The sequence below is a fragment of the Pygocentrus nattereri genome, chromosome 18 (genome assembly GCF_015220715.1).
Source record: "Pygocentrus nattereri isolate fPygNat1 chromosome 18, fPygNat1.pri, whole genome shotgun sequence".
Classification (NCBI taxonomy): Eukaryota; Metazoa; Chordata; class Actinopteri; order Characiformes; family Serrasalmidae; genus Pygocentrus; species Pygocentrus nattereri.
Window position 1 is genome coordinate 23264133 of NC_051228.1, and position 25396 is coordinate 23289528.

General features: G+C 39.1%; 1 protein-coding gene across 3 annotated transcripts in view; it reads left to right on the forward strand.

Annotated features, from left to right (window-relative positions):
* Window positions 1–25396, forward strand: part of LOC108433542 (rab GTPase-activating protein 1) — a 136017-nt gene that overhangs the window by 17538 nt on the left and 93083 nt on the right. Inside the window, exons 2-11 of one of the 3 annotated variants that reach the window (XM_017708173.2) lie at window positions 4235–4439; window positions 7610–7639; window positions 12166–12367; window positions 12927–13134; window positions 14050–14224; window positions 16620–16777; window positions 22528–22638; window positions 23126–23192; window positions 23569–23671; window positions 24084–24253. In XM_017708173.2, the coding sequence (XP_017563662.1) occupies window positions 4290–4439; window positions 7610–7639; window positions 12166–12367; window positions 12927–13134; window positions 14050–14224; window positions 16620–16777; window positions 22528–22638; window positions 23126–23192; window positions 23569–23671; window positions 24084–24253 (1374 nt within the window). In that variant the 5' untranslated portion in view covers window positions 4235–4289. The remainder of the gene's footprint in view (window positions 1–4234; window positions 4440–7609; window positions 7640–12165; window positions 12368–12926; window positions 13135–14049; window positions 14225–16619; window positions 16778–22527; window positions 22639–23125; window positions 23193–23568; window positions 23672–24083; window positions 24254–25396) is intronic. The other 2 variants (XM_017708175.2, XM_037546999.1) reach the window with 2 other exon arrangements.

Genomic DNA, 25396 nt, shown 5'->3' on the forward strand with positions numbered 1-25396 from the left:
TTAAATGACCTTTTTTACTGTTTGAATCATTTGTTTTTAAAGTGTAAAACTTTAAATAGATTGTCTCTACACTAGAACCTGTGGGTGCAACAGGTGTGACAGTGTGTGATGTTTACATATTGCCATGGAGATATGATTTGCATTGAACTTATCATAAGCTCTTCTATTCCCATGCCCACAACAGTACACCAGGAAGTCTGCTAATATTCATACCACTGTGTGTAGATTAAACAGAACAGGACAAGAAAAAGAGAGATCCAGAAAGTTTGTTTAAAGCTGGAAAGTCCAGATCTTGGATCCTTGGTAATAAAGCTCTTAGAGCAATACACGCTAAGAAACTGATAGGCTACTTGTTTGTAATTCTTTGAATGTAAATGTGCTGTTTTAAATTGGATAGTGTGGTTATAAGTTTGTGGCTACTTTGGAAAGACCTCAATTAAACAACTTTGGGGGACTATGTAGGCCTTTTTAACTTTCATTGCTGCAGTGACATATTATTATACTTTTTTATTTTTCTCCATTTTTCTCCCCATTTTAGTCATATCCAATTCCACCCACTAGTTAGGACTCCCCCAATCATACCATATCGTCCTCTGAGACGTCTGTGCTGACTAACACCAGGTTAAGTTATTGGGTGGGGGGGGGGCATCTCACCCACCCAGAGACAGAGGCCAAGTACCCTCTTGGACTCCCGTTCACAGATGGCTGTAGCATCAATGGGGATCGAACTATTATGCTACATGTTGGCAGTAGATGATAAACTGAATATTAAATTTTTCCAGTGTGACTGTGATGGAAAATTCTTGATGAACTCTTGATGGAACGTTCCACTTATCAATGCAGTCAGCGGACTGCCAGTTGCCTCAGTCCGCTGACTGCATTGATAAGTGGAACGTTCCATCAAGAGTTCAGTTTTTATTATGTATTTATTTATCGATTTATTTATTTTTGAAGCTGTAAATTCCAAACGCCTCATTGTTGAAGTCATAGCATAGTATTATATAACAAAAATTAAAAGAGGACAGAGCATCCTGCTGATATTTTGCATCTTAAATAGACAAAATACCCTGCTAAAGCTTTCCCCTAATAATCATCCATTCTCGTCTGTGACTCATCATGTATGGAGGATGGAATGTTTATTTTTTTTAAAGGCAGTATGAAGAAGTGACAAAAAGAACTAATCCAGTTCAGTCCTGTAACAAATCTGTCTTGAAACAGCGCTCACTCACACTATGCAGTGTGATGTTATTAGCTGTACGCTCACTGGCCACTTTATTAGGTAATGTTCAATTGCTCAACACAAATAACTAATCAGCCAATCACATGGCCACAACTCAAGGCATTTAGGCATGTAGAGGTGGTCGAGACAACTTGCTGAAGTGCAGACCGAGCATCAGAATGGGGAAGAAAGGTGATTTAATTGACTTTGAATGTCGCATGGTTGTTGGTGCCAGACGGGCTGGTCTGAGTATTTCAGAAACTGCTGATCTACTGGGATTTTCACACATAGCCATCTCTAGGGTTTACAGAGAATGGTCAGAAAAAGAGGAAATATCCAGTGAGCGGCAGTTGTGTGGACGAAAATGCCTTGTTGATGTGAGAGGTCAGAGGAGAATGGGCAGACTGGTTCTATATGATAGATAGGCAACATTAACTCAAATAACCACTTGTTACAACCAAGGAATGCAGAATACCATCTCTGAACGCACAACACGCCGAACCTTGAAGAAGATGGGCTACAGCAGCAGAAGACCACACCGGGTGCCACTCCTGTGAGCTACGAACAGGAAACTGAACTACAATTCGCACGGGCTCACCGAAATTAGGCAATAGAAGACTGGAAAAATGTTGCCTGGTCTGATGAGTCTCGATTTCAGCTGCAACATTCAGGTGGTCGGGTCAGAATTTGGTGTAAACAACATGAGAGCATGGATCCATCCTGCGTTGTGTCACTGGTTCAGGCTGGTGGTGGAGGTGTAATGGTGTGGGGGATAGTTTCTTATCACACTTTGGGCCCCTTAGTACCAATTGAGCATTGTTTAAATGCCGCAGCCTACCTGAGTATTGTTGCTGACCATGTCCATCCTTTCATGACCACAGTGTACCCATCTTCTGATGGCTACTTCCAGCAGGATAATGCACCATGTCACAAAGCTCATATCATCTCAAACTGGTTTCTTGAACATGACAATGAGTTCACTGCACTCCAGTGACCTCCACAGTCACCAGATCTCAATCCAATAGAGCACCTTTAGGATGTGGTGGAATAGGAGATTCACATCATAGCTGTGCAGCCGACAAATTTGGAGCAACTGCGTGATGCTCTCATGTCAATACGGACCAAAATCTCTGAGGAATGTTTCCAACATCCTTGTTGAAAGTATGCCACGAAGAACTAAGGCAGTTCTGAAGGCAAAAGGGGGTCCAAGCTTTTACTAGCAAGGTGTACCTAAGAAAGTGGCCGGTGAGTGTATATTTCTTCCTGTGGGGTAGTGAAGTGATTGAGTAGTTTCAGCATGATGACCTACTTTTATATCATCTCAAAATCGTCCAATGATTTTTCAAATGTTCTGCATAATTAAATGGTTCAGATGTAAACAAAGTCATTCAGAGTGGTTTGTTGTGTAATGCTCTGTTCTGAAGAGATAATGATGGGAATCAGATGTCTGAAGCATTTAAGGCCTCTGAAAGATGACTCAAGTTATTATGTAGAATGTACAAATATGCTTCCTGATGCCCGGAGACATTATTTAATGATCATTCTGAGAAGGTTTTGGCCCAAAACCTACGGATAGAGAGGAGTCATTGCTTAGCCTGTTTCTAATTATTACAGCATCATTGAGTGTGGTTCCACACTAATAATACAGTCAGTATCTGATTTCAAAAGTTGCTGTATTATTTGATTGGTCAAGTACACAGCAAACTATGACATCTTTTTAAAATTAAAAATGTTACCAGATTTCAAGAAAACATAACATAATTTGTACACTCCACCTGCACCAAAACATCAATGAAGTAGAAATCCAAAACATATATAAAGCAATATTATATATTCTATATTTTCTATTAATACATTATCTAATATATTACTATATTTTCCATTTTTATATTAGATTTGACTGTACATCTGTACCAAAATATCACATCCTTCTCCTGCTGTGGACTAACGCATTGCAAGCCACTGTAGAGGCACGTGCATCATATGTTTAGAAAGAAATCTAATCCAGGAGTTTTCCCCTGATCAGATTACTTAAGTGCATTTAAATGCGTTGAATAAATTGTTGGCAAAATATCAAGAGTATCAAATTATTTTCTACTTTTAAACATATGTATTGTATCATTGCCATGCTATAGCTTGTGTTCATTTAAATCAGGATGTAAATAAACTAGCAGGCAAAAGACATTTTTAGATGCTTTATTGAGCATTTCAAGAATGCTGTGACCAAGAAGTGAATAAAATCACAAATGATATACTGTAGTTTTCTCTTTACAGTAATTTTTATGTACCTTGGGTTTTGATCTGAACTGTTGAAATATGCTGAATTCAGAAAATGTATTTTATTATAACTTGATTCTCAGTGTTATAAAGCTTTCTTTGTCATTGTAAAATCTTCTGAAGCTCCGTTCATCAGTCTGGACACACATGACACTTCTGGGTATTTTTTATTTGCTAGTCTTCCACTAATGATCTAACTTATTAGACTCTTTTTATATGTGTTCATATGCAACCACGTCACGGTGGGTTTATATCATTGAAAAAACGGACTCTGAACTTTTGAACAGCAGGTATTACAGTCTATACCAATATATGGCCCACATCAGCTTCTTGATAGCTTCTTTGTCTCTCACATCCCATGACGTTCATTCATTTCTGGATCTCTGGCCATCAGTGAATGACTGACTGTGCAGCACTTTTTCCTTTATACATCTTGGGTCATCAGTGTTTTACATGAACGTTCTCCTTAACTGTTGCCATTGACTGTTGCCATTGTGGACTGCTCACTTGGGGGCTATCTGATTTGTAACTGTACTGACAGTCAAGTTTGTAGACTAGGAAACATTGTTGCTGTAAAACTGGATATCTACAGATAACTTATTTTACTTTGTAACTGGCACTATAAAGGCAGTGTTTGTGTAACTTGGTGAAAGACTTGGCAGCAAACTTAAAATGCTTCTCATGCTTTTCATTTCTTTTTCCTCATGCTTTTTTCTTTTCGTTTACCATTTTTTGCAGGTGATTTAGCTCATTAAACCCCATTCATGAGTGCGTTGGGCTCCGTTTAGCAGTCATGGATGACATGGCCTCCGTGGGGAAAATTAGTGCCTCCTCCGACTCGGTTTCCACCCTAAACAGCGAGGACTTTGTCCTGGTGTCCCGCCTCGGGGACGAGACCCCCTCCACTAATAACGGCAGTGACGATGAAAAGACAGGCCTGAAGGTAAGACTGTTTGGCTGAGCAGGTAGACAGCTGTCATTCATTAACTGAAACACAAAGACCTCAGTCATTTGAAGTGCTTCAGTGAGTAAAATTTGGTTCCCACTCTCAGTCCTACAGTATCCCAACACTAAAAATTGTTCATTGTTTCCTCCTGCTCTGAAATACCTGATGAAGGCCTTTCTATACTCCATCCATGGTGTTCTTTCATTGCAACTGTTGAGATTAGACAAGCTTTTCAGAATGTTGGTCATGTAGCCTAATGAGAAAGTGTAGCAATCCGTGTATGATGTTGAGTTTCCAGTTTAAAATTCTGCATGTTGAAAACTAAATCAACAAATTTGCCATCTTGCTCATGTTAACTTGAGCCCTTTAGCTGGGATCGGGCATCTTTTAATAATTGAACATTTCCATGTGTATAGTCGGGTGCAGTCTGAATTAATATTCATCCAAGTTAGAGAGCTAATGGAAGGAATAGCCTTTAGTTTATCAGGCTAGCCAGGCTCTTGTTTCCACTGCCTGCGATGTGCCTCCATCAGTCAGCTGCCTCAAATGACACCACAGTCGTGAGGTCTATTGCTTGCATTAAGCCATCGGAGTAACCGCTACTAATAGCATGAATGACTGTACTATTTACCAAATTCTGACAGTCATACAAGCATGAACGTATTATAAGATTATTGACTTGTAAAATTTGAACATGAAACAACATTTTAGCAGTGTTTTGCTAGGCTCACAGAAGCTGCTGTGTAGCTATATACTTATATGCTGACCACCCACTTCATTAAGTACACCTACCTTACGTCTGTACTCAGTGTCGATTTTATCAGGTCCATTTATCATATAGAAGCACTTTGTAGTGCTCCAGTTACAGACTGTAGTTCATCTGTTTCTCTGTATAATTTGTTAGCCAACCTTTGCCCTGTTCTTGGTGTTCAGGACCCTCATATGACCAGCACAGAGCAAGTATTTTATATGATGTGCTGGCATGAGTAGACTTAGACACTCCTGCTTTGTTGGTCTTCCTTGTAGACATAAAGTTAAAAACTGTAACTCTTCTCTTGCTGCTCAGTTTGTTTTGGTCATCCTGTAGTCCTCCCTCAGTGGTCACTGGATACTGCCCCAGGACACTGTTTTGCTGAATATTTTTGGTTTGTTGGTTGGCTAAGACTCCAGCAGTGAAACTGAGATGTTTAAAAAAACTCCAGCTGCACTGTTTTGTCTGATTTACTAGTACCAGCACAACACACATTAACACACCACAACCACATCAGTGTTACTGCAGTACTGAGAATGACCCCCCCCCCCCCCCCCCCCCCCCCCAAATAATACCTGCTCTGTGGTGGTCCTATGGGGGTCCTGACCATTGGCGAACAGGGTGAAAGGGACCAAAGTACAATAAAGTATGCAGAGAAACAGACGGACTACAGTCTGTAATTGTAGAGCTACAAAGTGCACCTATATAGTAAGTGAAAATGATAAAATGGGTAATGAGTGTAGATACAAGGAGTGTGACTGCGTCGTCCAACAAATAAATGTAGGCACCTACTGAGTGATTGGGTTCTGTATTCTATTTTGGAAAGGAAAGAAAGGGTATTGTTGCAACCCGAGGCCAAACCACACTTGATCTGTCCTTACTCGTGTGACTCAGCACAGGCATATTAAACAACAGTCGGTTGAAATTAATAGTGCACTCTAAATTCAGTTTGTTGGACAAAAACTGAATTGTGTGCTGCAGTTTATCAGTTTGAATGGAATTTTTGCAACACTCAGTAAAGGTTTTCCAACTTGTTAACAGCTGCTTGTTGTGGACAGAGCATGAATAGGTCAGTTAGAATAGGACTGACTAGCAGGAAAGCACTGTGCATTATGCCGGTATTACGACACTAGGAAACGGTCTTATCCTTCGTTGTTGGAGTGGGTCAGGTCTTTTATTAGTTTAACAGTTGCACAGATTGATGATTAATTTAATAAACTTTGTTTGATTCCTGCTTGTAGTCAATTATGTCCCTGAAAGAATCACATATTTGGACCTATGTTGATCCCAGCTGTGTTGCATTGAAGATTAAACCTATAAAGCTTTACTATTTGACAAAACGACCCCTAGATACAAACATAAAACATACATAAAAGAGCATTTCATCACTTCATTCATTTCAGAGTCTTTTAGTTAAGCAGTTAATATATCTTTTTGCATTACTTGCTTTCCCAAACTTCATTTATAGGAAAAATTAGGGATGTAAATCTCTGGCTTCATGATTGTTTAGAAAGCGGTTTAGTCAATAATGAAATCTCACTCTTGATTCAGTTATACTTGTATGATTAGCTTCATGATTTTATCTCTCACCTACAGGAAAATTGCACTTGTGTGTTTTCAGCACCTGCCCACTGTTTTTCGTGAGACATGTCCATTCCTTCACTCCTTGGTTTGTGCTGTAAAGCTATAAGGACATTGGTTTGTTTGCTTGCAAGGACAGTATTGTCACATTTGCACCCTCTCTGGGGCGATGGATAGCATATGAATACACTGTTCACTGCTTTGTTGCAGCATTCTAGAAGACCCAGCATACATTGTTCCATCTTTTTTTCTGTGCTTTCTTTCACTGCCTCTTCTGAAATCCCTCTTTCATGTCCTTGCTGTCTTTGCTTGTGGTTTTGTGGTTCGTGACATTTTCGAGTGCTTTTTTCATCCTTTCTTCAAATGCGAGTTGTGGAACAGTACGCACTGTCCCATTCTGTTGTCTTTTTTCTGTCCATCTAGTCCATTCCTTCACTGTACAGTCAATGTATCTTTCATTTATTCCCCCACATCTTTTCACATTGTGGCTTTGTCATGTATCTCAATGGTTCAGTTTCTGTCACCTTCACTCCGGGTGAGCTGAATTCAACCACTAGAGGGCGCTCACAGAACACTTATTCATTACCTGTTCACTTTTCAAAGATGTCAATACAAGATTTTCTCAAATCTAGTACTTAGACAGTGTCTGTACTATCTTTTCTTTGCCTTGGACAAACACAGACAGCATGTGTGACCTAAATACTGATGGCTGTGGTGTTTGGCTCTCAGTATTAAATGTGTTCCTCCTTTGTTTTTCCATTAATTCATGCTTCTCCATGTTCTTCCCCGTGTGCCCCCTGGAAGAGGCTCTCTAAACCTCTTGTTTGTTATACAGGTGATTTCTGAAGAAGGGGTCAGCTTTAAGGTCAGTTTTCTCTCTCTCTCTCTCTCCCACTCTTGCTCTCTTCTCTTGCTTCCATGCTTGCTTCCTCTCTTTTCCTTCTTCCTCCCATGCTGTTGCTCTTTCTAGATCTCTCTCGGACAATTTGTCTTTCTCTTTATATTCTGTGACCGTCCTTGTGCTCCATGTTTGATTGGCTGTTGATTTTTTTTCCCCATCGTTTTGATTGGCCCATATAGTGGAGTGGTATGAGCTGTAGCTAGCTAGCTATTGCTATAGCATTGCTTTAGCTTTGTTCTTTGTTTGTGTGTCCCCAAAGGGTCTTCGCTGTCAGACAGCCACTTTGCTCCCCCAGTGAGTGGCCATGTATAGCTCCATGTGTATCTATGCAACGTTCTCTCAGTTTCAATGTCATATGCTATGCCTACATGCTAGCATACCTACAGTAACGTCTGACCACTAGCTGCCCATGCTGGCCTCTGTGCTAATGTTCAATATTAGCTTTCTCCAGCCAATGTATTGTCTGCAGCACTTTTTGGAAGCACTGTTCCATAACTAAGGTTTATTCAGAAAAACAACACCATCAAGAAGATGTGTGGAGACCTGTATTATGATAATGCAAAATCTATCATGGTCTAAAAAATCCCACTTAGTCTGTAAAACTGTTCAGTGTACACATTCAAAAGGGATCTTTTTGTCAGAATGTCCTGCTGTTTTAATCTGCATATCAATTGATACTTAAGAATGATGGGTCTTGTCTTAATCTCTCTTATCTATCTAATCTTTTATCAATAACACAAGGAAAATCCAAAGCACACATTATAAATGAGGATCGGTAATAAAAAGCTCTGATCATCAGGGGTTATAAGGGCAATAAAATCAAAGGGCTGTAAGGGAAAAGTGGTTTGCTTTTCAAAGATTTAGATTTGATTGCATTTTCCCTATGTGGTGAAAGATGTTAAACATCCTGAATTGTGTGACGTGTCTCCAAGCTTGTTTGAGTACAATACTGAGCAAAAGTCTTAGACCAATCCATAAAATGGTTTAAAGTCATTTGTAAGGGCAGGAGTCCAAAGAACATAATAGCCCTGGTTTCCCAACAGGAGACACCATGTGAATGGCCTTTGAAGTCAGATGAAGAAGTAGAATCCATCAAAATTAGGCATCAGTGCTGTTTTCATCATGATAAAAGAAAGAAGCAAACAGGCGAACAGTAAAAAGCAATCAGATAAACTGTACAGATGAAATAAATTGCAGTTGTTGGTGGAATTTCATTGATTTATCAACATTTTTAATTCAATAGTTAAAACAGTCATTCAGAGTGGATTGATGTGAAATATTCTATTCTAAAGAAGCTTGCCCAGCCAGAAGAGTTCACAGTGGTGGTGCCTGGAACCAGACATCCTAAACATTTAATGCCTCTTAAAGCTCCTTTACAGAAGGTTATTGGATGAATTGGTTATGAAAACTGCCTGATGCCTGAGAAGTTGTTTTATGATGCTTTTGTTGTAAGACTTTGGCCTAAAACATATTTTTTTGGAAAAAAACATGCTCATGTTGGAGTGGTACTTGCAGTCCAGTGTGTAAAATGGTACCAAAACAAAACCTGTTTTTTCAGATTTACTGTTTTATCGTTGTTAACATTACAGGTAAAAATAAATAAATAAATAAATAAATAAATAAATAAATAAATAAATAAAAACTCAGAAGACAAGTATAGGTTCACTGGTGATTTTGGATAGTAAATAAAATGGTTACAACCCCTGGTTCCTATCACCACCGCTATAAGGTAAGTACAACCCCAATTCCAGTGAAGTTGGGATGTTGTGTAAAACATAAATAAAAACAATATGATGATTTGCAAATCCTTCTCAACCTGTATTCAGTTGAATACACTACAAAGGCAAAATATTTATTGTTCAAATGGATAAACTTTATTGTTTTTTGCAAATATTCACTCATTTTGAATTTGATGCCTGCAACACGTTCCAAAGAAGTTGGGACAGGGGCATGTTTGCCACTGTGTTACATCACCTTTCCTTTTAACAACACTCAGCATTTGGGAATTCAGGATGCTAATTGTTGAAACTTTGTAGCTGGAATTCTTTCCTTGCTTGATGTACAGCTTCAGTTGCTGAACAGTCCGGGGTCTCCGTTGTGGTATTTTGCGCTTCATAATGTGAAAATGCGTGGTCTGCAGGCAGGTCTGCAGGCAGGCCAGTCGAGTACCCGCACTCTTTTACTACGAAGCCACGCTGTTGTAAAGCGTGCAGAATGTGGCTTGGCATTGTCTTGCTGAAATAAGCAGGGATCTCCCTGAAAAAGACGTTGCTTGGATGGCAGCATATGTTGCTCCAAAACCTGTATGTACCTTTCAGCATTAATGGTGCCTACACAGATGTTCGAGTTACCCATGCCATGGGCACTAACACACCCCCACCCCATCAGAGATGCTGGCTTTTGAACTTTGCGCTGATAACAATCCGGACAGTCCTGTTCCTCTTAGGCCTGGAGGACACGACGTCCATGATTTCCAAAAACAATTTGAAACGTGGACTCGTCAGACCACAGGACACTTTTCCACTTTGTGTCAGTCCATCTCAGATGAGCTCGGGCCCAGAGAAGCCGGCAGTGTTCATTAAATATCTTGTCTTTGTAGTGTATTCAATTGAATATAGGTTGAAAAGGATTTGCAAATCATCGTATTCAGGTTTTTGTTTTACAGAATGTCCCAACTTCATTGGAATTGGGGTTGTAAGTTTCTCTACAGTTAACCATTAGTCATCAAACCACTCTGTTTAAATCTTAGAGAATCAAAAAAAAAAAAAAAAAAAAAAAATTTAAGAGTGCACTGTTAACCCACATTTCTGCTTTGTATGAGTTCAAAACACCAGTAGCAGCTAGCTAATGAACTAACAACACCTGTTCTACAACCTTAGTGTTCTGTTTATCTCGCTAATAAACTACACTATATTGCCAAAAGTATTTGCTTGTCTGCCTTCACACGCATATGAACTTGTGGCATTCCATTCTTAATCCATAGGGTTTAATATGATTTCAGCCCACCCTTTGCAGCTATAACGGCTTCAGCTTTTCTGGGAAGGCTTTCCACAAGGTTTAGGAGTGTGTTTATGGGAATTTTTGGCCATTCTTCCAGTAGCGCATTTGTGAGGTCAGACACTGATGTTAGATGAGAAGGCCTGGCTCGTAGTCTCTGCTCTAATTCATCCCAAAGGTGTTCTATTGGGTTGAGGTCAGGACTCTGCAGGCCAGTCAAGTTCTTCCACACCAAACTCGCTCATCCATGTCTTTATGGACCTTGTTTTGTGCACTGGTGTTCACTGTTTCCGTGAAGTTGTCCAAAATCTCTTGCTCTGCTGAAGCATTGAGTTCCTTTCACTGGAACTAAGGGGCCGAGCCCAATTCCTGAAAAACAACCCCACACACAATCCCCCCTCCACCAAACTTTACACTTGACGCAATGCAGTCAGACAATTACCGTTCTCCTGGTACCCATTCCATGAAGCTCTCTACGCACTGTTCATGAGCTAAACCGAAGGCCACATGAAGTTTGGAGGTCTGTAAGCGACGGACTCTGCAGAAAGTTGGTGACGTCTGTGCTCTATGTGCCTCAGCATCCATTGTCCCTGCTCTGTCATTTGCTGTCGTTCCCAATCGCAGTGTTATAATACCACTGAGAGTTGACTGTTGAATATTTAGTAGTGAGGAAATTTCACGATTGGACTTGTTACACAGGTGGCATCCTATCACGGTACTATGCTGGAATTCACTGAGCTCCCGAGAGCGACTGTCCTTTCACAAATGTTTGTAGAAGCAGTCTGCATGCCTAGGTGCTTGGTTTTATACACATGTGGCCCTAGAAGTGATTGGAACACCTGAATTCAACGATTTGGATGGGTGAGTGAATACTTTTGGCAAAATAGTGTATATGAACGCTCACATTATGTGAACAAATTCCTCTTTGGAGAAAACTGCCGCCCATTTGCACTTGAAAGCAACGTTAGTGTTCTCCTACAAGTATGTTGAGCTGTTCAGTGACATTGTGTTACCAACAGTTTAAGAAAATATGGTGATACTCCTTATATTTTGGAGGAAAGCATGTGTTAGCCTCCTATGACATGATGCTAGCCCAGCTAGGTAGCATTGTGTGATTGTGAGACACCTAGCAAGAAACAAAATACATATTTATTGCCGCAATAAGTAGGTTTTTGCACTGTATAGCGTTAGAAATAAATGCAAATATGGCAAAATGTAACAAGAACCTTTTATTTTCAGTAAAGTTATTGATATCTTGGGTGCTGGCCGTAGAACACAGAATTGGTTCCTTCTCTCTGTATCTAACAGATACAGTCAAAATTTATTGCGTTTATTTTTTTTGGACTAGTGTTAGTATTTTCCAGGCTAATAACTGCTGTCTGCTCAGACAAATAGCTTTAAATCTGACTTTCTAGGGTGGCTTAAGACTTTTGCATAGTATTGTACTTCAGTCATTTATATGTGGTGACACATTTTTGTTTGTTTGCGTGCAGATTGTGGGGAACGGCAGTGAACAGCAGTTGCAGAGGGAGCTGGAGGATGTGCTTATGGACCCGTCAGTGGCTGAGGTGACTCCCGGACCACACCATGTGGGTGAGGGGGACCATGGCTACCCCACCACTGCAGCACCACCACAGCCAGGCCCTGCACCCCCAAAGCTGGATATGGTGTTGCCTGTTCAGGGAGCACAAGAGGGTGAGCTTAGTGATGGGCCAGAAAAGATTAGGATTCTTCAAATGCAGGGGTTTCTTGTTCTGCATCTAGGAGAGCCACTGTCCTGCATATTTTGGTGTTTCCTCTAATCAATCTAATCAGCTTATTAACAAATGTTTCTTGAGAAGCCAATGCCCTAATGCAAGCTGGGAAGACGCTATTAGTTCTCCAGGCTGGTCACTGGAACCTGTTTTTAAAACCTTGGAGTTGGACAATTGACCGAAGTGAATACAAAGTTTAGGCATTAACATGGCTGGTGGTAACTGTTTGCATCTATGTGTCCCTTTATCCATTTTTATCCATTTTTGGGTCATGCAATGCCAGAAACCAGTCTATTTGAGATTATTTAATGACTTAAGTGTAATAATTTAGATATGCAGCTTGCACAATTGCACATAAGCCTTAAAGCAGAGCCAAAGACACAAAACATGTCTTGGCTGGTCTTCCAAATTTGAGTCAGTTCATACTGTCTTAGAAAAGCAATTAAAAATGGTCATTGAGTACTGAAATCTGACCCCTTTGTGGTTTTTTTTTTGTCCAGATGATGGGTCAGTGTCGAGCCCTGGTACACCCGTGCCAGATGAGGACAGTGTGGTGTTCAGTAAGCTGACCTATCTGGGCTGTGCGTCGGTGAATGCCCCCCGCAGTGAGGTGGAGGCTCTGCGTATGATGAGCATCCTGCGCAGCCAGTGCCAAATGCCGCTCGATGTCACCCTCTCTGTGCCTGGAGTCTCGGAGGGAACTGTCAGGTAAAAGCAAGGAGGGTGTGCGCACAGGTGTCATATTTGTGTACATGTAAGCAGAGAGAGGGAGGAAAAGGTAGAATGAATAAGAGCTGAAGGACTAAAGCTTAAATGCTTTTTTAATACTTTCAGGTCTTGAATTGAAAACACTACAATGTGTATAAGAGTGAGAGGATGAGAGATTTCCCAAAACCATTACACATTGTTATTAGGAAGGTGCTTAGAGAAAAGAGTGCTAGGCTAACTGTTTCACGGGGCAGCATTTGAATACAGAGATCACTATTTGTATATTTGTTTAGCTGCAATACTGATCATCAGACAAAATATACAGGTTAATGACTTGGTGTGCATTAACATTTAACAGGTTTGTAAAGTATGACAGTTTACCTCATATTTAAGATTAACAAGCAAGCAACAGAACACCCAGACAAAATGAGAGGGGGGTTAATAAATAATTATTAATTACAAAAACTACAAAGTACTTTGACCAGTACATTCATCATCTCAGACAGTAAAAGAATGTTTCACTCTACTAAAATTTCAAAGCTGAACAACCATGTGGGCAAACCAATTCTGATGAGAGAAATTGTGTAGACAAGTAGACGGAGGAGTCATCACCATCTACACTTGCGCCAGCTGTACTGTTAGAGCTAGATCATTAGCACATTTAAGGCAGCCTCCAGTACTTCAGTTCACCCTGTGTACTTTAATGTGTTAATGTCATATAAACAGCCCAGTTTTGTTACCGCATGATTAACAGATTATATAGAATTATATCATTTTATATATATATATATATATATATATATATATATATATATATATATATATATATATATATATATATATATATATATATATGCTCTCTCTCTCTCACTCACTCGCTCGCTCGCTCGCTCTCTCTGCTTCTCTCTCTCTCAGGCTCCTGGACCCTCAGAGCAGCACTGAGATCTCTAACTACCCCATCTATAAGATCCTTTTTTGCGTACGCGGTCACGATGGAACACCAGAGAGTGACTGTTTTGCTTTTACCGAAAGCCACTACAATGCTGAGATCTTCCGCATCCACGTCTTCCGCTGTGAGATCCAAGAGGCAGTGAGTCATGCGTGCACAAACGCACAAACACACATGGATAAAATAATAGAAACCTGCACTTGAAGGAATATGCAGAAGCTGCTAGCATGCTAACATGAGAACTGTAAAGGCAACAAAGCTTTAGTTTTTATTAATGTCGAGAAAACCTTGTCTGATAAGCTTTTAAGTTATGTAATTTTTGTGTATGCTGTCAATGTTCCTGGCAGGATAATGTGATAATGTATGAATGTAACCTACACCATCACTGAAGACATAGAACATTGACTAGGCCTTCATCATGAGTTGTTCCTGTAGACAATATGTTTCTGTAATGTTTTTGGTTGGTCAGAAGGGGGCACACTAGTTGTTTTCTCCTTTTCATTTTGATGCTGTTACCAACGTTCACACACATGCAGAAATTACTTAGGACTTTAACTACTCCTCTTGGTGGTGTAGCTAGTTCCTCCTTTTACACAAACATAGGTAGGTAGGATTTGATGTGGTTTGTAGTGGTGCTTTGTTGCAAAAGAAACCACTTGAAAAGAATAGCTATGATGAATCAACACAGACTGTGTACGCCTGTGTTTCGCTTTCCTTTTGTGAAGGGAAGAGCCGTACGTTGTGGAAGTGTAGATGATAACAGGGCTATTAGACTCATTCCTCTAGATGATGCTTCCTTCATAAGAATGTTAACAAGACTGACCTGCCTGCAGTTTGGGCTGAGACTTGATACCAAAAATTCAGTTTCTGTTTTTTTGGGAATAAAGAGAGAAGTTTTGGACATGAATACGCACAGTGATGTTTGAGTTTGCCTGCACCCACACGTACACAGCATGAGACAAATTCTACTGTCAGGGTTTAGGCCAGGGGTTGACAACATGCAGCATTTTTTACTGTCCTGTTGTGGCTCCACAGCAGAACTAAATATTTAGATAAAAATAAAATGATCATCTTTTGCAGTAAAATAAAGCACTGTTGATTTTTCTGACATAGTTTTGAGAATAAATGGTCTTAAACGCTGAAGTTAATGTAGCCTATGTCTGCAAATTCACCCTTTAACCCTGAAGCTTGGCACACAGACTGCTCGTCACAGCAGTGCAGATAAAAATCTTGCCTAGCTAGTAGCTAACAAAAGCAAAGAGAAAGATTTAATATGAATGTCAGTAATTTCAAGACAAATTGATTAGTTTGCATATATAGGCACCCCTGAAACCTTTATGTTGATACGCTTCTCAAGTTAGTTGATGAAATTTTCCTGTTCTGCCTTAAATGGTGCAGCAGTTGCATTCTGGCGGATCATTTAAGGTAGAATGGGAAAATTCAAACAAGCAGCTGGCGAGTGAGAGGCTGACTTAAGCCCCGTAAAAAGTTGAACATTGAGAGACATTTTGCAAGAAACTGTTCTATTTTTTTTTTTAAGCTAAAGCTTAAAGCAGATCAAAGTAAGTCTGCCTTATTTGTAGCCTATACTAGTACATTAGCACATACTGAGATTGTAAAATGGACGTAGTGTTGTGGCTCCTATGGTGGTTTGAATTTTGTTGAAAGGAAAAAGGGGAAAAGTGTCTAGACAGTTTCTCTGGGAAAAAAAAAAGCATCCTTCCACAACTTACACATTGATAAACCTTTGGGATTTTGCTTTAGACGAAGCAGAAAACAAAATGACTTGAGGCATTATCAAGTGATAAGCAGCAATACTTGACATCTTTACACTGGTCATGCTACCTCGACAGTTGTGCACTGCTCAGATTTGCCACCTTGCTATTGTGCTCAACATCTAGTCAAACGTATCCGATGACCTTTCAGTGAAACCAGTGAGACAGTGTTTCATATGATGTGTGGTATGTGAAAACTTTGTTTTTCATGGTCTTCATCTTCTCGGCTTTTTTTGCTTTTAAACTGAGATATGTGTTGCAAAATCAGTTAGATGTCAGTTAGATGGTTGTCAAACTGGTGTTGATCGACAGTGCATTTGTGTTGATGTATCTGGAATTGCCCTTACAGTCTAACAACATTGCCAGTACCAAAATATCTGCCCACCTCAGGTAGTTGACAAAGGAAAATTAGGTACTGTTTATCCAGCCTGTTAGTCAGGTAAGTCAGTGGTTCTCAAACCTGTTCAGGTTTCTGTATTTCACGTTGGAGCAAAATCTGGACTGAGAACCCCTGAGCGAAGTTAATTTAGCCAGTGTTTTAAAATCCTGTTGTTTATTTTTGCCAGATGTCTTTGTATTTTTCTTGGCTTTTGGAATCCAGATTATGTGGAATCAACTTTTGGAGTTGACTTCATTGTTTCCTGTCAATTAGAATGAAAAATGTCAGATCTAGAATTCCACTGGAAGGTGGAAACAAACAGCAATAGAGCATATAGTCATTCCTGTGTGTGTGTGTGTGTGTGTGTGTGCGTGCAATACAGGTCAGCCGAATTCTCTACAGCTTCGCCACAGCTTTCCGGCGGTCGGCCAATAAGGCACCGCTCTTGACACAGGCTCCACCTCTCACGCCAGACAGTGACGTTTTCACATTCACCGTCAGTCTGGAGATCAAAGAGGATGATGGGAAAGGAACCTTCAGGTGAATCTCACTCGCACTTTGCATCAGTCATTTACTTGGTGTATCAAATAGGAATGTAAGTAAGGATTATTTCTGTAAGCCCTCACTCAATCATCTATTGTTTAATTATTTAGCTCATCAAACCACTACATCTTCTGTTTCCTCTCACTTTAACCATTGTACCATCTTTTTTTGTTTTATTTATTTATTTATTTATTTATTTTTATTTCTTCTGAGCAAAAGCCATTTATTCTTTTGGATACAACAAAAAAATAGCAGCCACGTCACCCCTATCTGTTCTGAAGTGTATTGTAGTTTCATGGAATGGGCAAGTGTATAGCAGCACTGCCCAAGTTTCAGACCTAATCTGACACACTTAATCTTCTTACTGAAGACCTTCAAGAATCTGAATCAGGTTGTCTCCAGAGTGGTCACCAGGAGCAAACTTGGGCACATCTGTTTTAGAGCATTAAGGAGCATTTGTCTCAGTGTGATTATATAATACTGTTTCAGAGAAAAACTTGTTTAAAGGGGAAATCCACTATTTTTTTGAAAAGTGCTGTGTAGCGGTTGAGAAGTAAACAAGCCATTCAGATTGGTTTGATATGAATTAGATTTCTTTACAGTGGTGGTGAAAGGTACCAGAGGACACAATGCCTACAACACACATATAGCCATTTTACAGTTATTTACAGTTCATAAAATGACCAGTAAATTCACAGTAAGTTCAGAGTTTGTTGTTGGTATTGGAAAAGTAGTAATAAATCTGAAATAATATAATTTCTTTAGGGACTATTTTGCCTTAAAGCACCCATTTACAACCATTTAGTGTACAATCTTTTTGTAAGGTATCTTTTAGAGATAATAAACTCTTTAGACTTTTGGTTCCTATCATCAACACTGAACAATTCTGACTTGGTATATTTCTCTAGAATGGAAGATTTTATTTAAAAAACAATTAATTAAGCACAAATTTTGAAAAATAATTTGAATTCCCTCATAAGTAGAAAAGAAAACTTTCCAACAAGATGAAAACTAAATCTGGACTGGAGTTGGTTACTTAAAATTTTGATTCAGTTTATTGGTTAGCGTCATACTTTTTTTAATAATTCCACCTAAATCCTTTACTGAGATCAGTTTGCTTAGGCTGATAAATTTTGGTGACTGCAGCTCAGAAGTGCAACTCAGTAGCTCAGGCAACATTTGGCGACCAACTATATCAATTGAAGAATATGTGATTATTTTTGTATAAAATGACGTCTGTTAAAAGTAATATTCTTTCCCAAGCTCACAGTTAACCCCAGAATTGTCCCTTATTGCTGAAGTAAATTAGCATTTAAAAAATATATATATTTATAATTTGGAGCCCTCTAAAGTCATCTGACTTGTTCTGATGAAGGATAAGATAAAAATAGAAGAGAAAAGCCGCCTTTCTTTTTCTCTCTTGTGCCTTCTTTTCTGTCTGGCTCTTTCTCAGTTGGAAGCACAGACACACCTCTGCAGGGAGTCTCCATAAATGTCTCTGTATGCATCTGTGTTATATGAACATGCTAAGTTGCTTGATTTTACCTGCTGGTTTTGCTTTGTGTAGTAGCTGCACACTGGTTGTGTAACATGCATAATGACTGATGTAATAGTACAAATTTTCAAAAAAAATTAAAAGTGGAATTTCTACATCAAGAGTACATCGAGCAGTTTATTGGTGTTTTTTTTTTAATATATACAGTATGAAATAAAATTAAGTAAAATGTTAATACTCTAAAGTGAAGAGGTGTGGCCACTTACAAAGCAGATGCAATCTCCAAAATAAAATTAAACACAAGTAAATAAATGTAAATGACTGGCTGAAATGTAACTGGGTATAAAGTACATTCTTTTCCTCACAAATAGACTTGAGTCCAAGTCATTTGAAAATACTCAGGAAAGTAAACAGTGTCAAAATTGTACTAAAGTACAGAATTGAGGAAATGGATTCCAATTACTGCTCAACTCTTTTGTTTATTAAAGGTGATGGAAGCTCAAAGGATTTTGCATTTGCAAGTCAAGGAACTGATATTTTTAATTATCGTTTAGCTGAGAGAGTATGCGAACAAATGCAAATTTGCCTCAAATGCACATAGAGTAATAACAATCTTTTCATTACTGAATTATAATTGAAGTTATAGTTCGCTTAAACATCTGGTTAACTCAGTTTTGCCTTGTACGTCTAGTAAAGTTGATCACCCAAGACATGTTTAATAGGGCTGTAATCGCGCAATTCTATTTGATTTACAATTCTTAGTTCACAATTTGGTATCCTGCTGATATATTGAACAAAATTGTTGTACAATGAAGCTGGGAGAGAGGAGGAGTGGGCGAACCAAAACTAATAGAGCTAAGCCTTAAATTAGAGTCGTAAAATGTATAAAAGCAAAGAATAAAAACCCTACAATGTAGTGCTAACTTCAGCAAGCAAGATTCTTAGCTAACAGCAATGCACATTAACATTTTTTAAGTCACAAAAATTAAAAACTGGTATTTGAAGTCTCTAAAAGACACTCCATGTATTACTTGAAGTTTGGGACAACATATTAGAATATAGTTTACCTTGTAGCTGTGACTCTATAGAGCTTCTTTTTTATTTATTTCTAATTCATTGATTAAACTGTAGCTCATATTCTCAGTCACTGATGAATTCAGGACTTCCAGAAAGCTTTGAGTGGCAGTTTTTCCTCACAAAATTGCCCCCGTCTTTTGGAAATCAAAAGATTGTTTGGTTCTGCTGTAGCTTTGTGATCATGCTTGTGCTTACTCTACCTAGAGGTGGGTAATCCAGGTCTAAACATTAAAAACCCTCCTCAGAGTTTTGCTCCAACTGCTCGACTTCTCTAATTTGCTCAAACCGTCAGGAAAGGTGTTCAGGCAGTAGGAACAAAATCCTGGGGAGGGTTTTTATTTTTTGGACCTGGATTACCTACCTCTACATCCAACGTGTTATCCTGCGTCACTCGGGCAGCCTTCAGCTGTTCTCTAGTGGATGTTTGGAGGTGAGAACAGGCAGACTGGAAGTTTGATTGGATTGTGTGGTCATGTATAACCCAATACATAGGCAGCTGTCTAATAACAAACATCACATGAGAAATTGTTAGTGGATATCAAAATTGAAATAACAAATCTATAATATTTATAATAATCACTTCTCAGTTTTGTTTTTTTTTTTCAATTTATACCCCAGCAAACCAGAAATGCTTAGTAGGCTCAAATGTTTTGCAGACATTGTTAACACTTGATTGTGAGTGACCTACATCTGTTCCAGAAAAGCAGATTATACACATCTTTCAATGTCAATTAAACAAAATTGTTAACTTGGCCTTTAATGTAAGCTCCGCTCACAGTGCTAAGTGCTATGCTAAGCTATCACTTTGCTGAAGTTCTATTGTCATGGTCATCATTACAAAATCAAAAGACACTGTCTAGTTTACTGTCAGTAAACTCACTCTGTGCTGAAATCGACATTCCCTAGATTTCATGTAAAAGCACATATGTGAGTTTCAATATATGCATGATTTAATTAAACAGAAGTGAACTAAATATTACACAGATGTTCCCAGTAATCATTGACTGTCTCTGAAGGCTATGCGGGTCCCGGCCAACGCAGCACTTTTGGGGCAGTCGTGGGCTGGAGGTTAGGGATCTGGCCCTGTGACCGGAAGGTTGCCGGTTCAATCCCCAGGGCCAACAGTCCATGACTGAGGTGTCCTTGAGCAAGACACCTAACCCCCAATTGCTCCCCGGGCGCCGTGGATAGGGCTGCCCACCGCTCCGGGCAAGTGTGCTCACTGCCCCCTAGTGTGTGTGTGTGTTAAACTTGCATGGATGGGTTAAATGCGGAGATGGAATTTCCCCGGTTGTGGGATCAAAACAGTATCACTTACTTACTTACTTACTTACTTACTTACTTACACTCTGCAACTGTATGTGTTTGTAATGTTTGTAAATCCATACTATGCATGTATGTTTTCTGTTCCTGTTGTTTGTGAAAGTGAGATGAAGTTGATGTTGGAAGTCAGACATCGACAGGGTTTTCGTTAGCCTTCAACTGCTCGGCCACTTTTAAGTGTGTTTGCTGCTTTAGCAGCGCTAAAGTGCCAGTTCAGCCTCTCTCTTTTTGACCTCTGCAGGTTCTGTTCTGTAGGCTGAGAGATCGAGGCAGATTTTCCTACAGAATCAGCAACACTATAACGGAGTTTGGAAAACAAGCCAGGTTTATTTTTAGGTTTTTCCTCAGAACCATGCTGTGCTCCTCACACTGTGTGGCATTAGAGGCAGAGTGAGTGGGTAAGGGGGACAGTAAGTGCTTGAGAGGGAAGGAGACTCTATATGTTTATGAGGGGAAAGTGTAAATATAATGATAAAAAGTAGAGCTGTGCTATATTGAATTTCATATCCAGTAAAATATACATTCTGTATCAAGAAGTCTGAGTCATCTGTTTGCTTTCATGTCAAGTAAAGACAAAAGCATGGCAAAAATATATGATTTTTTAAAAATATTTGTAAAAGATTTGTAATATTGTATTGCTCCATATTCTGCAGGCTTAATGGAAAGTAAAAAAAAAATCTGAACTGTGTCAGCAACAACAAAGCACAAGCCAATTTCTCGCTCCAAAGTGATGCTTCTCTGTGGAACTGAATTGTGTAACATATGATGCTGTCTTGTTCATCTGAAACTGATTTTTGATGGTGGTGACCTGATGAGACATAATGCTTTGGCTCCAGCCATCCTCTGTCCTCGAGACAAAGGGTCAGCATGTGGGCGTCACCCTTCACACACAGACAAACACACATTTAGTACACACAGAAAAGGCAAAGATTTAGAGGCAGCTGGTTGTCTCTTAATGTCTGACCTTAAATTACATTTTTCTTGAATTAGACCGTGAAGTTGTTTTTAGATCGACTCCACAGGTTGTGAAGTGCTGGGTGATTTGCTGTCTGTGGTACACAGTGATGTTTATGTTCTCTGATACTGATTTTCATTATTAGGAATGTTTTAGCAGTATTGATGGATTGTGATATGATATGTGTGCAGTAGTGATTGCCTAGTTTATTTTTTTTTAATAATTCTTTGTGTACTCTATTAAAGGTATTCAGCACCTAACAGTTAACTGTAATATATGCCATTTGCCATGGATCCTTTTTAACTTTATATATACATGTGCAGAAGTTTGGCAATTTATACTTTGCGCTGATTTTCTACATAACAATAACTTCGCACATGCTTTACAGAGAACACAGTTCTGCACAATTTTAATGTATAATTGCTTTTTATTTACTGAATTTAACATATTGTAGGGGAAAAAGTACAAAATGCCGCCTGGGTAAATGTAATGGAAATTTTTTTATATTTTATATTATATTTCCAATATTTTAAACTCAGAAATTGAGAATTTTGCACTGAAATTTGCACACAATAAAAAAGGAAACAGTGATCTGTTGCCAAATAAGGAGCCCAAACTCATTTATACTGTTAAAGATCAGATCTTGCTGATCATCTTCGTCAGTGTTAAACCTGTCAGATATGACTGCTTATTGTTGTTGTCCTTTTTATTTTTTATGTAATAGTTATAACATATTTTGTCACCTAACTAACGACTCCTCCTTTCAAACCACTCATAACTCTTTAAAAGGGAAGTTCTGTAATCTCACTTTGTACAAGTCTGTATGAGTCGCAACACGTTTGCAAGGCATTTGTCCTAAACATCCACTGAGTGTATATAATTCTGTCTCTGTAACAGTGCAGTGTCAAAGGACAAGGACAGACAGAGCTTCAAGCTTCGTCCTGGAATGGACAAGAAGATTGTTATCTACGTCCAGCAGACATCTAACAAAGAACTGGCCATTGAGAGGTGTGTCTCCTGGAAATGTTGCTCATTCTTAGACATCTACACTGGATACTTTATAGAAACAAAGCTTTACCTCCTCCTTGCTAATGTACAGTTAGGGACTGTAGCTCCTTTGTCAGTGCACAGTGTATATTAGCTGTCCTCCAGCTCTTCACTAGTCGCTTTTGGCTGGATATTTGCTGAGATATCATATGCTGAGAATGGTCCACCACCCAAATAATATTTAAACAACAGCAGTCTTGTGGACAGAAACTGACCAATGATGGGCTAAGGAGTGGCTGTTAAACTGTGCATCAGCAGAGGGGCTTGAGTCTGTAACTCTACACCTAAATAGTGGATCTATATAAGTGGACCTCATAGTTGCCATTAAGTAGAAGAAAAGTGTAGTTATTTAATAAAGTGGCCAGTGAGTATGAGAATGAAGTGCTGCTTAATTTGTATTTTTAGTTGTTTATTTTATCTTGATCTTTTGTGTCTGTGTGTTTCGCAGGTGTTTCGGTTTGCTCCTAAGTCCAGGCAAAAATGTCCGGAACAGTGATATGCACCTGCTAGATCTGGTAGGTAGTTCACACCTGACTATTGTGTTCTGTTTCAGTGAGCTCAGAAGATCTTTCTTTCTCTGTCTCTGTCTCTTTCTCTTCTCTTCTTTTTCCATCTTCTCTGCTCTTCTTCACTCCTATTGCTCTTTTGGCCACACTCCTTGTCCTTTCCTCTACTCCCTTTACACTTCTTTTTCACCCTCCTCACCTTCCCTCTTTTTTGCTCTCCTGTTTTCTCTTTGACTCTCTTTGACTCTCTTTGACTCTCATTCCTTTCCTCTGTTTCCTCTCTGCTGTCCTCTTTTTTTTTTGTTCTCCTCTCCTCCTTATTGTTGCCTTCTCCTTTATGCTCCCATCCTCACATTTTTTCACTCTCTTCTCCTCTCCTTTGTAGGAGTCAATGGGAAAGAGTTCAGATGGTAAATCTTACATCATCACGGGGAGTTGGAATCCCAACACGCCTCAGTTTCAGGCTGTCAATGAAGAAACACCCAAAGGTACACACACACACACACACACACACACACACACAGTGAGATGTGAATGAAGTTGAAGCAAAAGCAGCTTCTTAAGTCAGTCAGTCTGACAGTAATTCACATTTTATATTGGATTGCTTCTGTGCTTGTTTCATGGAAATTGGCAATAATTTCCACTGATAGAAGTTATTATTCTGTTTTTCAGATAAATGGATTAGATCACATAAAGATGTTTATGAGCAGTCAATCTGTGGCTGATCATATTAACCAAGTTCTTTTTTGCTGTGCCTGCATGTGTGAGGGCATAAAACTATTTTGCTATGACTGTGAATGATCGGTGGTGTAGTTTTGTGTTTGTGGCAGATAAAACACAAAATTATGACATGAATACATTTCTAAAAAGATTAATTATGATTGTGGTTGTTTGGCGTAGATAAGTTTATGTACATGACAACGGCAGTGGACCTGGTGATCACAGAGGTAGAGGAGCCAGTGCGTTTCCTTTTGGAGACACGTGTCAGAGTCTGTTCACCCACCGACAGGCTCTTCTGGCCTTTCAGCAAACGCAGCTACACTGAGACCTTCTACTTAAAACTACGACAGGTGAATGCAAACACACACACACACACACACACATGTTACTTTTGTTTTGTTCATTTTTTTTTTTGTATCCAGCTTTGCTCACAAATTGTAGCCCTTATAATTCATAATATGCAACTTCACATACATACATAGCTTTAAGCCCCATCTACAGAACTGTGCAAAGTCTTCAGCACCTGAGAGAATTCGATTTAAAAGACTTCTTATCTTTACAGTAAGCATCAAGAGCTTCTCCACTACAGGTTTGATACCGCTTGAAAACAGGGCATCTTGCTTGTCATCTGTAGTCTCAGTTTCTGAAATGAAAAAAAAAATCACAAATGAGAGGGTAAAAGTGCAAAATATAACTAAAAATATGGGTATTTATTGTCTTGAAAGATCAGCTCTTCTCCCTTTGTTAAGGACTTTGTTGGTGTTTGTGGTACATACAGTAGCCAATATAATGTAATTATTTAAGTATGTTTATTTTATGCAAATTTTTAGTTGTCGGCTCAATTTTGTGTTATTGAAAGAGAATTTCATCAAAACTAATAAAATTGCAGAAATAAAATAAAATTTCAAGCAAAAACCTGTTAGGGGTTGGGGGGATAGATTCTGAGATGCATCGCAATCCGGACATGAACAATTATGAATCTATTCATAAATGTCAAAAATCCATTTTCTAAATATTTTAATTCATTCATAATGTAATGTTGACGGAACGCAAAAGGTGGAACATGGAAGTGTGGAAGTGCAGCACCTGGACAGTCTGTGGCAGCACATAGCAAAAACACAACTGGATGAGCGAGAAATCCAACCAGCAGTCTGTGCATTAGAAGCTAGGTTAGGTCAGGAGTCGACAACCCAAATGTTAAGAAGAGATGCTTTGTCCTTTCAACAAAAATCAAACCACCTTGGGAGGCATAACATTTTATGTCCAGTATGTCTCAGTGTGTGCTTATGTCCTAAAAATATAAAGGCAAATGCAGACTTACTTTGCTTTGCTTTAAGCTTAAGCTATAGCTGTTTTCCTCCCGTCTCCACCAGAAAATTTTTCTCTCAAAAAAAAAGTTTCTCAAGGTACGACTGTTTTCCAACGCTGAAGTCACTTCTTATTTGCCAGCTTCTCGTTTGCATTTTTCCACATTTACATTCTGCCTGAGGTGC